At 35.2% G+C, this 14,193-nt stretch overlaps 1 protein-coding gene and 1 long non-coding RNA gene across 3 annotated transcripts in view; one reads left to right on the top strand and one right to left on the bottom strand.

Moving 5' to 3' along the window:
- The window catches only part of LOC100749455, a 32,300-nt gene extending 19,751 nt beyond the window's left edge, over positions 1–12,549 (top strand). The window contains exons 3-5 of the mRNA XM_003492986.4: positions 9,694–9,828; positions 10,463–10,908; positions 11,049–12,549. Coding sequence (XP_003493034.1) covers positions 9,694–9,828; positions 10,463–10,908; positions 11,049–11,823 — 1,356 coding nt within the window. The 3' untranslated portion in view covers positions 11,824–12,549. The remainder of the gene's footprint in view (positions 1–9,693; positions 9,829–10,462; positions 10,909–11,048) is intronic.
- LOC112213671 lies at positions 9,657–11,795 on the bottom strand. 2 transcript variants are annotated; one of them, XR_002947563.1, is made up of 3 exons: positions 11,633–11,795; positions 9,867–9,984; positions 9,657–9,786 (listed from the first exon to the last, which is right to left on the bottom strand). It is a non-coding gene; the product is annotated as an uncharacterized LOC112213671 (long non-coding RNA). The 2 variants fall into 2 exon arrangements; XR_004462594.1 differs by lacking the exon at positions 11,633–11,795 and adding an exon at positions 10,487–10,619.
- Positions 12,550–14,193: the final 1,644 nt, after the last annotated feature.

Genomic DNA, 14,193 nt, shown 5'->3' on the forward strand with positions numbered 1-14,193 from the left:
ATTCTTAGTTGCAGTCCCTTGATCACCGTGAACTTTACTGTGGCGAGCTTTGAGAAACATCGAATATTTCGGCCTTTCGATAGATTTCGACAGGAAAGTTTGATTTCTGGTTAAATTCGAGAAATAATCAGGGGTATACAGAGTGTTTCATTTTCATTCCGCCAAAGGAGAGAGATGTGCGAACATAGGACATAGGCGTTTTTTTTTTAATTTCCGAGCGTTTGAATTATTGTTTTTGTAATATTTCTTTCTTATTTTCAATCGCAGAATATACTCACACCGTTTGACAGGATACGAATAAAATAGCCTATATACTATTAAACGATACTTAATTAGATATCTATTTAGATTACGGATTTCTACGCGGAATCACATTTTCGAGAATGTAATTAAAAATGTAGAACCTCGGTAGAATACTGTTTTGCCCGCTAAGTTCAATAAGAAAACACGGCATATACATACTTTGGAAGTCTTATATATATTCTCGCATGATGCACATTTTGTGCAATGTTGCACTTTCAAAGTTCCTGTAAATGCATAGAAATCCGCAGTCTACTTTTACTATATTAATTTTTATTATATATACCATATATAATTATTATATTAATTTGCGTATAATGCGATGATTCGATAAAGAGAATTACGTTTCTGATAATTGTACGTTTATGATAATGGCAGAAACATGGACATATGTATAGTTAAAAATTCCTATAATTATAACGAATCGTTAAAATTATTATAGTTAAAAATTATCACATTTCTTCATCGCGTATTTCATCCTTTTAAATTTATTCTTATCATTATCTCTTCTAATTTGTAATTAACATTCATCGATGTTTGACTCGTAAATGAAATACCGTTAGTTAGTTGTAAATGAACATGTAGCATTCTTTATTTGACGTATTTTATTGCCAGCAATCCTCGAATAGGATCATACGTGTAACCCTAAGCGAGAATAATTCAGTCCTCGTTAAATGCTCGTCGTCCAATTTATTATCTGGCTATATTTTGATCGCTACTGTAATGCACAGGAATACAATCTTTAAAAGTAGTCTTCCGATCGTAAACTTTTCTTGTTAAAACTCGCCACAGGCTCTCGATCAGTTTCAAACGAGGACACAATGCTGGCCATGCTAATGATTTTATTCCGAAATCTTGGAACCACGTTTCTGTAGTGGCAACTATACAAAGAGGAGCGTCGTCTCGTTGAAAAATTGTCTTTCTGTCTTTTTATTTCAGTCGTGGGAGGAAATAATTCACCATGCAAAATCTCCTGATACTCTATCGTACAATTTATCCTTTAGGAACACAACTTCGCTTAACGTATCCAGGCACGGTCGATGGTTTCTTAGAAATTTTTTTTTTTATTATTTATTAAAATTACAATCAATTCTCGCGTTGAGAATGTTCAGTAATTGTTTCTTAGAAATAATGCAGAAAATGCGTTTGACTCTACGATTATTCGCAGCACTGTACCTGATATTTAACAGGAAGGGAAATTTGGAAATTTCGACTAACATAAGCGTAGGTATAGTCTTCTTGCAGAAGAACAAACGTTTCTTTTCTGTGTTTCGTTTCACGATGCTTCTTATTTCATGGATGGTGGATCATAAAAGGAATTATCGCGTAAAAGGAGTTGTACGATCGAAGACAAAAAATATCACTGAATATTCTTTCATGCAACAGCAAGGGAAGAATTTGCTGTAACGTTCCTTTTCTTTCATATTAATTCCAACACGTAAATATTTATGTTTGTTTCGTAATCCTAATCGCGGTAAATATCGGCCAATCGTGGCTCACGTGATTCCGAGCAATAGATATTTTTCCGCTGGTAAATTGTATTATTGTATATTAACCGTTTGAGTCCCAAACAGCGCGATCGCACTGTGTCCTTATCCTTATAATTTTGTAGAATCTTCAAGCTGAAAATGTCGCTTGAAAATAGAAAACGAAGAGCAATTGGAAAACACTACCACGCTATGAGTGTGAAAATTGTGACGTGGGTCTATGTGTCGTACATACAAAATATATCACACTCAATTGTATTATCAGTTATTAAAGTAACTTATTTAAGTTCAAGTATATGCATCATATCTTTAAGGAAAATTATAATTTAATTATCAAAAACTTCATTGCAATGTGCTTGCCTAGAGAACATCATTTAAAGATTAAATACACAGTAAAGCCATGATCATTGGCAAGGTTAATGGTAAACGACAGGCGTGAGAATAGCCTGAAAAGTCCTTTGTTATCAACGCGGCTAATGTATTACTTACTTCGTATCTGGTGATCGTAGAAGGACAAATTCTTAACACTAAACCTACCAGCAGCGGTCAAAAATTGACCGCTCTCGAACTTCTACACAAAGTTAACTATATTTAAACTTTATCATATCGCTCCATAATTTCTGACTTTTCCCAAAACATACATACAATATATTTTTCGGTATTTACTTTTAGTTTGCTCTTTTATTTTCTGAGAAAGATTTGTACTCTGCCTTGCGTACCGTGACGGGTCACTTTGACCGTCCGATACATACAATAAAATAAATACAATCGGTACAAAGAAAAGGCTATCTCATGGTCAAATGACAAACAAAATGAGTAATAACAAGTAATAACAGCTGTTACACCCGTAATCTTGTCATAAAGCATGATCCATCCCTCGATCAGGATGGCCACCAGCTATCAAGACGTATCAACTCAGACCCATAATAATCCTAAGGAACTGTCATAAAGTTTAGCATTTTTTACAGCCCATTGTTATAAACATTTTAAAAGTCGAGAAGTTTCTTAAGGTTATTGCTCATTGCGATAAAACACGGAAAAAGCTTTCACAACTCCACCCTCGAGTAACCGTTGGTGGAGAAAACAGCCAACCAACACTCATCAATATTTTTGTATAAATATCGCCGTCACAGGCCATATTCTTATTTACTATTGTCCTTTCGACTAGAATATCTCTTAGTTTGTTAGTCAATTAGTCGACATTTAAACTTGTTATCTCTAAAACTCAGACAGAAAGCATCGCAGAGTGTTTTGCGTAAAGCATATCAAATTTGACAATAATTTTGTACTCCGTACGTGGTATTATTCTGTGATAAATATTTACTCTAGAAATGTCAAGACAAAAATAAGAAAAAAAATTTACGGACATAGAAAAAGACTGTTCACTGTGCGATGAACAAGAAACACATGGAAAGCTATTTACAACCGAATCAGAGTTGAATATTATAAATAAGTCCAGGGCAAAAAGGAAAGAAATTATCGTTGACTGATGTAGAGAATCAACGTATCGAAACTGGACCCGATGGGACAGTTTGGAGAGAAATAGATGCAAGTCCTAAACCTGGCAGGACATCAGTCCATAATATTTTTAGGGATATGCTAAAGGACAAGCAAAGACGGCATTTTATCATTGATCACCGTATAAGGGATCGTGTAATAAAATGTACGGAGGAAGAAGAATTTAGAGTATTGAGGACTAAGAGGGAGCTGGATGCAACAAAACTAGGTGCATTTATTGTTCTGCTATATGCTATATGCTATATAAAAAATTTACATGTCTCATATTTGTGGAATAAAATTTGGAGACCTGCATTTTTTTCAAAAACAATGAGCAGAAATGACTTTGCTGAAATTATTTGGTAAGAAGATAAATAAATAATTGCAATAAATTTGCAATGGTATCTACAGTATGGGTCCAATTTACAGAGAATTCACAAAATTGTTATAAACCTGGTGCATATATTACTTTTATATAAAGAATCGCGGGGAAAAACCATGCAATAAAACTATCGACAAGTTCAGATTCGAAATTATACTTATCTATAATAAGTATTAACTTATTATAAATAATCAGCCATGTCACTGCGCCACGCCAGAAAAATTACTGAAAATTCTCAACGCGAGAATTGATAGTAATTTTAATAAATAAATAAAAAAAGTTCAGATTCGTCACTACAAAAAACTTGTCAAGTAAAAAGTTGTAGAGGTTACAAAATTACGAAAATTTGTTTAACACGCGGAAAATATTTATGCGGCAAATTTGATAATAAGATAATTTGTAAAAAATGCAGCAAATTTGAATAACACATATCTCTATATATAACGATAATAAGATATATCTCTATAAATAAAAGTGTAATTCTATTCAAGCCTATAATTGAAATTAAAGAAAAGTAAACTTGGACGAAATTTTATGGAACTTCGTCATTTTATATACATTTATTTCTAAATTAACCATTATCTAAGTTAAATCATAAAAATTGTTACTTCTTTAATCACCGGTCATTTTGACCGCACACAGTAAGAGTAAGTATACACAAAGTGTCGGCAGGTTTAGTGTTAAACGTGAAATCGAGCGGACGCATTCAAGGCTGATTAGAAGGATGATAGTTTCGACTAAGGCGATGCTCAATAGTCTGTAAAGCCAGATTTTGCAATTACTCGAAGGACAGGGATTCCTTTGTCCCGATGTATGTGCAGTTAGTCAGCTTGTTTCGGAGTTATCAGCTGCTTCAAAGGGTAACACGCTGACTCACGAAAGTATTGGGGATATTTATGCAAATATATAGTTTTGTAAAAGGACGAAATCTAAAAAAAAAAAAAAAAATTTGTTTCAGCTATTCTGAATATTTTAAGTGTCTTCGCGTGTTATGTGCATTCTATGCATTTTCAGATATTTTTGCAAATAAAAAGAAAGTACTTATACTAAATAGCTTGCAATTTCTATATACATTTTCATATCTGTTTCAAATTTTACCGATGTAGTAATCATGATAATCGAGTCTCGCAATGCTATTGAAATTTCAAAATGTTTCATACTACGCAGATAATATATGTTCATAGAAGACGTCTACTTTCGCACGCCTCTGTATGTTTCCTTTGACGCGTTCATAAGTCGTATCGAATAAAAGTTTACCCAGATACGCTCGATGCGTGCTGATTTTTGTTATTATGAATTTTGAATGAACGACTCCTTAGAAAGTATAATTAGCTTTTTCTTTTCCTAGCGTTCCGTATATTTTAATATCACAGCTATTTCCTCTGGACACGAAGAAGTTCGAAATTCTTTTCAAATGGTTAAAGCGCTTCTTTCGTCATTTTTTATTTAAATCGTTTCTTTAAATATCCGACGAATACACGCGTTTCTGCTTCAGAGTGTAAAGTAGGCTATCGCATAAAAATCTTACGGCATTAAATGTAAGATATTCAGGCTTGATTCGCGTCCTAGAATTTTATTTTATATCGTATTTCCGTGTTTTATTATGTTGATCGTTTCTCTGCTGTGTCATGCACGTTCGAATGGTACCCGTAACTCTCTGCAGAAATCCATTAGTCACACTAATACTGGTTCGAAACGAAAAACTTGTATGATTTATACTGTAAGAAATATTCTTCAAATAACGCCAGTCTTTCGGTAATTACTCGCTGTTCAACTGAATTAGGTCGCAAAAAGTTGATTCTCCCATTCGAAGAAATTATCGTCACCGTGTTATGTCTTCTAACGATCGTACGAATTTTCTACGCAATATTTTCGCTTGTTGCTTGAAGTAATGGATATATTTAGAATGGACAGTCTCGGACGAGACAACTCTGTTATTTCGAATGATTTTTTCATAATCTTGTATATTCGAATATGCAGACAACCTATATACAATAATGATAAAATTGAAGGAAGTTTACATAGAATTGTTCAGCGCTATCTTTTTAATTTCTTCAATTTTTTTCTACGGATGGATTGAATCTTAATTAGAATTTTGAGAAATCAAACCCTTTGCTGTTTGCATTGTCGATTACGTGACACCTTGTATATAATACTATTAATAAGATCGACAATTCTATTGAACGAAACGAACGTAGAATTTTTTAAATAACAACGTGACTTGGTAAAAATTTCTTTCTACCCTGATAGATCCTTTATATCTGCCCCCTTGCTAATAAGATCAATTTTATCGAGGAAACTGAACATGGAATTCTTGAAATGACAATATGATTTGGTAAAACTTTCCTATGATTCTTTCTACTTTGATAAATTCATCTTTAGATCTGTCAGAATGTAAAAAAGCCATCTCCCTTGCTCACCAAGAAAGATAAACGTAGAATTTTTGAAATGACAACATGACTTGGTAAAAATGTCCTATGGTTGTTTCTACCTTGATAGATCCATCTTTATATTTGCCAAAATTAAAAAAGAAATCAGCTGATTGCGCTGGTTCAGTTTGAGGTGTGCCCTTAAAAAATGAACTGGAATGTCGAGGAAACGTGAGAACAAAGTGCGACTATTAATTGCTAGTCAGAGACGGTATCTGAGGCGAGATACACCAATATGAGTATGAACATATCGTGGAATCATCGAATAAAGATCGTAAAAGTATAAAATATAGAATTTGCATTATCAGTTACGTGGCACTATGTACGTTATCTTGTTTGAGTCGCGACGACTATTAGATACAAAGAGGTATAGTCAGTGTGTACAAGTAGAAACGAAGAAATACTGAATAATTCAGGCAGTGACCGTAGCGAGTGACGTCATGATAGTATTCCACCGGTGGACGGTTCAAGCTGAGCGACCATGCGGAACCCCATCCGCTTAGGTCCCCGCTGAAAAATTTCAGCTTTCCGTACAAATTCCCTTATGCGAACGGGACACTGAAAGAAACCCTTGCCGGCTCATCGTGAAAGAAACCATAGGCAAAACACGTCGTCTTATCCTTCCATCATTTTACGCGCGTAAAAGCGATACCGACTTTTCTTCGCGCTCCTTGTGATACGGTGAAACCATCGGTGAAACCAACCTGGGACTTTGTATTCTTTCACCGTGTGTTACGAACTTTTTAATAATTTATGATATGTAACATACATGTAATTTATGATACATTTGTTCTACATTTATTGGTGATGAGAGATGGATGTTTTATTAGAGAAATAAAGAACATCATCGGAGTTCGTGGCTGTGAAAGCGAGTGTCAAGAATTCGTAATTGCTAATTCTTCATTTATTCCAGTGCAATTAATTATCCCAGATGCAGTTTCCTCTGCTTTTCTAATATTCTACGACGTTTTCAGCCGCTTCGTGTGATAACACGTCTCGTTTTCTGTTGGCTAAACTTCATATATAAATATGATAAATAAAATGTATATTACGTAAGACATATATTAAATAAACCTTCTTAATTGGTTTTAAGATCGTCCAGAGAGAATTCACATTTTACTGAAGTGAGTGGTTTTCCACTTTAAATCCAAACAGATATAACACTTAAATACACGAAAAGGATACTTTCAAAGAAAGATCAGCAGGAAGAGGAAGAGGAAGAGGTAGTAGCGATTCCTGTCCGGGACCCTTGTTGTATTCTTCAATGATTTCTTAATCGATAATACGCGCAGCAGAAGATGAAAACACTTTAGATAGAAAAGGAACGACTTTTGTTGTCATCTTCTCATTTTTCTTTCTATCCATCCTTGGTGGACCTATAGCTTTATATGGTTTCCACCGTAATAACCAGAGAGTGGAATAAACACACGCAACTACGAATAAATCCGAGTTTCAGAGGTGCTGGCTGGAAATTCGGATGTAGGAAATATTGAGTTTCGATAATCAAGGGTCGAAGCGCCAGCCGACCGAGCCAACGCGGTTCTTTCTTAGTCAATGATATAATAATCGATAATTACCAAGTTTACGTTTAAATAATACAAGTTACAGTTTGAAAATCTTTCCATCCTTTCGAACGAACGAAGAAAAATACAGACTTCTATCGTACAAACAGTTCTTACAATTTGACTTTGCACAGAACGATTTATTAATTTAATTATTAAGTATCTATTATACAGGGTGGTTGGTAACTGGCGGTACGAGCGGAAAGGGAAAAAAGAAGTCGAAAATATAGAATACAAATTTTTCGTTCGAGGCTTCGTTTTCGAGAAAATCGACTTTGAATTTTCGCTCGGTACGAGTGCACTTTATCGCGTCTCGTTATAACGGATCTCACTGTAGATCGTTGTCTCGATAGAAAAATTAAAAAAAAAAAAAATTTTACCAACCACCCTGTATAAAATATTACTTAATATTATTATAGAAACGTGTTACTATTATAGCAGAGGATCTACGTAAGAAGATTGTCATAAAGAAATTGGCCAATAGTATCATTTGAATTGCATGAGGCGGCCCAAGAGAGTCGGAGCGTTGAAAAGAGCAAAGATTCAAGGTTTTCGAAATATCGTGTATTTTTCTGCCACTGGCTGAGAGCAAATCTCCGCTGATGACTCTAATAACAGTGATAGTTGAACGCGTGGCGACCGAACGATGAACGCATGATTCTTTCAACATCTCGCGCGTCCTGGCTTCGTTATCAGGCATGGCCCATCGCCGGATATCTCGCAACTCGTACCGTATTTTTCCCGCCATTGTATGGAAATGTCAGAAACCTCGTGTTTCTTCGAACTTCTTTTATTCCCGGTGTCCGCGACTCGGCCACCGAAAAGAAAGAAATATGCAAATGTTAAAGGGCCTATCCGTTCGAATGGCGGTGCATCATCGATGCTCGAACCTTTTCAAGTTGTCCGAAGTAACTGTTCGCCGATGTCTAATTGTTTGCTCAATGACGACTTCGTGACTGGACTCGCGGAAAACTCCAGTCCTCTTTGTGCGTTTTCTATTCGACTTCTATTAGAATTCTGTTGGGGTGTATTAGATGGCGTTTTAGAAGACTTCCGAGGATGTTAGTCGAATAGGATCATTAATGTTGGGTCGTTCAATTATTTTCAGCGTGGTAAAGATTTCTATTCTTGGGGGAAAATTTGTTATCGATCCGTTATTCGATGTTTCTTGACGATACGAGTTCAGCCGGAGATTTTTGAAATATTTATCACGGATATGTTAAATATTTGTTGATATTGGCTGTAATTCTAGCGAAAATCCTAAAATGCTGTTTCAGGATGTGAATAAGTTCTTTAGGATAATAGTGAGAAATCTAGCAGATATTTTAGAAGGTTGATTAGGTCTAAAGGAAATTTTGGAATATCGTGATGATGAATTTGCTGGAAATTCTGTAGAATATTATTTTATAAAATAATAGCTCTGGAATATCAATTAGAAACCTGGTAGTAATATTAATAAGCATATAATACATTTAATACAAATCCCGGAATATCTCTTCATTAATTTATTTATCTTTTATTATTTATTATACGATTGTATACATTTGTATTTCATAGACTTATGCAATATTATACCTGGAATATTATTTTATAAAATGAAGGCGCTAGATTATTAATTGGAAAATCGACATAAAGTTTATTTTAACGTTTCCTTTACGTCTAACGATGATTAGAGCAATGTATTATTTTAAATAAAATATACCGCTATTGATAAAGCAATGTCTGTACAATAAACAGGCGTACGCTCTGCTAACGTCGAATCGTGTTCACTCCACCGTGTGAAAATCTCCTACGCAAGGTGAAACCTTGTATTAACGCGTGTATATACGTCGTACCACGTCGTTTCTTTCTTCTTTTGAAACGATTATTACGTTCAGGAAAGTCGTTCGAGAGCTGGACACTTTCCTCGTTAAACTTAAAGTGCGACAAAAGTAAGAAATTGAATTTAAAAAGAAAATAATTATTACTGATAATTATTGGTGTGATAATTATTACTGACCGTTAACTGATTTCGTCATTTTTGTTTTTTGTTTCAGCAATACCGATCGTTGATAGAAGAGAACCGAAGACTTCAGGAAGTTTTAGCGAGCACTCAAATACCTCACGTACGAGTAGTCGACAATGTTTTCCTGCAAACACAAGTTGAAACATTGCAATGGCAACTGAAACAGGTCTCTATTTAACCATAAACCACGATCGTTTAACATACCTGATTTACAAGAGGAAATTGTTGATGTCCTCGACCAGATTACCTTATCCCCATTCCTTGAATACTTCACCGTCTGTCCGCGAATAATATTCCACTGCCATTTTTAACACTTTAGTACCTGTACGAATATTAAGAATTAAAAGTATGCAAAGAAGTGAAACACTTTGGCAATTTTAAAACAGTACAGCTTCAACTTTAGACAGAGGCAACTATTTCTACATCTCTTTTGACAAAGTTTTTTATAGTTTAATAAAAATACCACAAAATCGCTTTGAATCCCCATTCCTTAAATATTAAAGTTTCAAATTTATTGTACTTGTGCACTTATTGAATAACCACAGCATTATTGTTGCCCACACAATAGTTACATACGATGTTATATATAAATAACTATTTTGTATGCAACAAAAATGTTGTGGTCATCCAGTAAGTGTGTGTGTACGTTTGAAGCTTTTAATACTCCAAACCTGTGCACAAATCTTTATATAAAACTATAATATGTTAATAATACAATGTGATTGAAACGTAATATAAATCTATTATAGAAACAAAACAGTGTAAATTGCACGAATATTTATTTATAAAAAATTTTACAGATGGAAGCAAATAGAGAGATGTACCGTGCCCTGATGGAGCAGGTGCTGCGCTTCCTGGACCGAGCCCGCAAAAGCTTGGATATTCTTCACGAGAAGAATAATCCTAAGGATAAGAAGTCAACGGGACGGTTTCCACGTAGCTATAGCGTTCACACTGTGCATGCAGATTCCCCGTCGAATCATGTTTCCTTAGCACCATCGTCTTCAACTTCCTCTCGTTTCATGAAGTCGAAATCGGTCACACAGATCTCACCGTGCACTACCAACTACCGCGAATTCACTTGGTCGATGCTTCGTAGAAACGATCCAGCGCATTGTACTTCTCCACGTAATAAATCTCAGGATCTCAATAAAACTCATGACAGTGTTGTTTATAAAAGCCCTACGCAACCAAAGCTGGACCCGAATGATATACCGCCCCAGAAACTATCCCAAGAAGCATTTAGGTACGTACCTAGATACCTAAGTGATTAGAATAATTGTTTTGTAGTGTTTAGTTACTAATAAGCAACTTTAAATATCTCTTTATTTAAAATATTTGAAGATAGTAAACTATTTTTAACTAATTGTAAATTAATTGTTTCAGATTAATGAGAACGGTTCAGTCGTTGCTCTTAATGAGAGAACCGGATCTGACCAGAATCTCGATAGAAAATAACGAATCCTCCCCATCGCCCATAGAGGGTCATCGTTACAATAATCATCACAACGAGGTATCAGTGACCTTGCAGGATGGTAGTTATGTAAATCCAACGTGCTTGCAGGGAGCTATCGGGTATTCCAGTTATGACCATGGGACCGAATCAAGTAGCACCGATAACGACAGTAGGAGTTTCGTAAAATCATCGTCAAACATTGTTGAAGTTAGTCAAAGTTTGCATAATCTTCTCCCTGGTATAAGAAGATCCCTTGACACCACCTCACTTAACTCAGGAAGCAGCAAAACTACTGAAGAAGAGGATCTACTTCCAAATAATAACTGTTTAAACGTATCCATATCGAATCACAAACATATTTACGTATGTACGCCGACATCTACGCCAAATAGGCGTGTTAGAAAAGTAGAGAAAAAGGAAAAATCTTCGAAATCAAAGCCAACTGACAGTGTGAGTAGCGTCGAGGATGAGAGTGGATTTTCTTCTATGAGTTCTTTTCAAGAAATTGGTTTACCCAACATTCTGCCAATTTCTCCTATAAGAGGTTGTCATCAAGAGGTGGGTTTACCGGTAGTACCATTGGAAAAAGCTAGACGTCGTAGATGGTCTTCCACTCCTGCTGAAATTCGAGCTTTCTTTAATAAACATCGTAGTAGCTTCACCGCCTCTCAAACTACCACTGAATCTTTAAGTGTTTGGGTTTGAATGATTTTACTAGCAATATACATAAACTACTTCCTAAACGAAATGACTCTGATGAATGCACTTGATATATTCAAGCATAAACAAATGATCGAACATAGAAGGCACAGTCGATTATTGATACGGTAATTTCTATTATAAATACTCCTGTCTGAATATTTCTAGATCAGTTTTACATTTTATGTGTTCTTGTTCGGGAAAGTTTTATTCTTTAAGAAACGTTTAAGACAGTTTAGAGACAAACGTAATGCGAATAATTGATACGTTAATTTAAAATTTCTTTCTCTTTCTTTTAAAATTTGTTTCTCACTTATTTGACTTTAGTTTTATGAATGACTTGATGCATTACTACAGAATATAAACTTGTTCAGAGTTTGATTAGAAGGTTAATATGTATACAAGTGTAGTTAGTACTTTTACATTTATTAGGAAAACAATTCTTAATAGTTGTATGCAAAAGATTTTGTAAAAGTTGTCTCCAGCATTTGTATTGACAAAAGTAATCGACAATCATATACATCTCTTAGATGTATACCAATATTGTAATTGAGCATTTTGCATTTTTACTGATATTTTAAAATATTTTAAACAATTTCAACTTCCATTTTGAAACAGTGTTCAATTTGTACTTACAAGTATTACTATACAACACAAGTCATTAAAGCTGTACTCTGCTTTATCTTTCATGAATTTGTACATAAATAATGATATATAAAGTATTTGAATATTCAATATAGTAGAAGTTTTTTCACTTAAAATATAATTACTTTTAATAATATAATTAATTATAAGATTTCCTATATACTAATATCTAAAATACTTTGATAACATTTGTTTACATTATAACATTTTGTCCTTTTTAGACTTAAACAAATATATGCATCTTTATTTTTATACATGTAATCATTACACTAATGATTGATTATGTGATATACGATACTTTTATCAGTCTAATAACTTTACATTTTTTATACAGCTTTTACATACTTTTTTTTCATCGATGCACTGTTCTAGATTGTGCGGTTGTAAGTAGACTGAACATGTTTATGCAAATCTGTATTTTTATGAAATACAGTTAACAAAATAGGATCTCTTAAATACTATAAATATAGATATTTTGTACATTTTTGTACACTTGAATTTACATAATAAGCATCTGCAATCTAGTTATAAGCTATTGAAAATTAACATTATAACACCCATTATAAATAACTATAGCATATAGGAAGTAACAAAAATATTATACATAACATTAAAAATAACAAAAATTTGTTAGAAAGGAGCGAACGGCAGCGCTTTCAACTTCGAAACGCACACAAAGCACTGAACTTATCGAACGCAAGCTAGAAATTTAAAAAGATTTGAGCGAGGAAAACACTTGATCATTAAATGGGGAAATATAACGTGAAATAAAGAAAAAGGAAAGAGATATCGTGAGCGAAGATTTAACGAAACGAAAACTGCTGATCATGGCTGAGAAACGTTCGTGGATGGGCGGTGTGAGAGGTCGGGGGACGGATGCGCGCGCATCGCGATAAGGCAAAAGTAGAGACACTGTTCGTTATCAGTACGGCAGGCGTCGTTCACTTGTTCGCGAGTCGGTCCAGAGGTTAGCCAGGAGATTGCGCCACCAGCCGATCCACTTTTAGATTGATTTTCAAGAGCACCGTGCACTGGGTATAGCGCTCCGCGTTTATTTTAACGTGGCCAGAGTGTTCGAACGGGCCGCGACCGTCTCGGGTGATAGTAGAAACATCGTGACGAGGTGAGAGGTTCGGGTGCGGGCGCCTTTTCTCTCTGCCGGTCTGGAAGAACGTCGTTTAATCGTGTCCCACGGGAGGCACATTCGTTTCTCGTTGGCCTGCGTGCTCGTTGTTATTACTACACACCGTTACGTTCGTGTGTCTGTGTGTGCTGTTTCTCCTACGCGTACACACTTGCAGTTTGTATAGTCCCGTGTGTACACACATAGAAAGTCTATCTATATCTGCCGTTCGTTCTTTCGTGCGGTGTTCCGTGTACTGAACGGATTGTGGTGTGCGTGTGTAACCCTCAGAACGTGCGGCTTCGTGGCGCAGTGCGTGAAATGAGTGACAAGGATCGTTCCTCTCCCACTCTTGTTGAAAACAGTCTTAAGTCGCTGCTCGATCAACCTAGTATTTTTCCATTGATTGGTAAGTATCCGCTGTAAGACTATTTAATTTCAGATAAATATAACGATATATCTTTTTAGCGTATCTTTTCTGTACGAGCTCGATAATCTCCCCTCCTATCCCTAGCTCGTTCTCTGCCTTGTTAGAACGCGCATTTTTCCTTTTCTTCGAAATTCGCGCACAATACTACTTCAGCGCTGACTGGCGGCGATTCGACGAA

Source organism: Bombus impatiens, unplaced genomic scaffold (assembly GCF_000188095.3).
Source record: "Bombus impatiens unplaced genomic scaffold, BIMP_2.2 scf_0914, whole genome shotgun sequence".
NCBI classification, from domain to species: domain Eukaryota; kingdom Metazoa; phylum Arthropoda; class Insecta; order Hymenoptera; family Apidae; genus Bombus; species Bombus impatiens.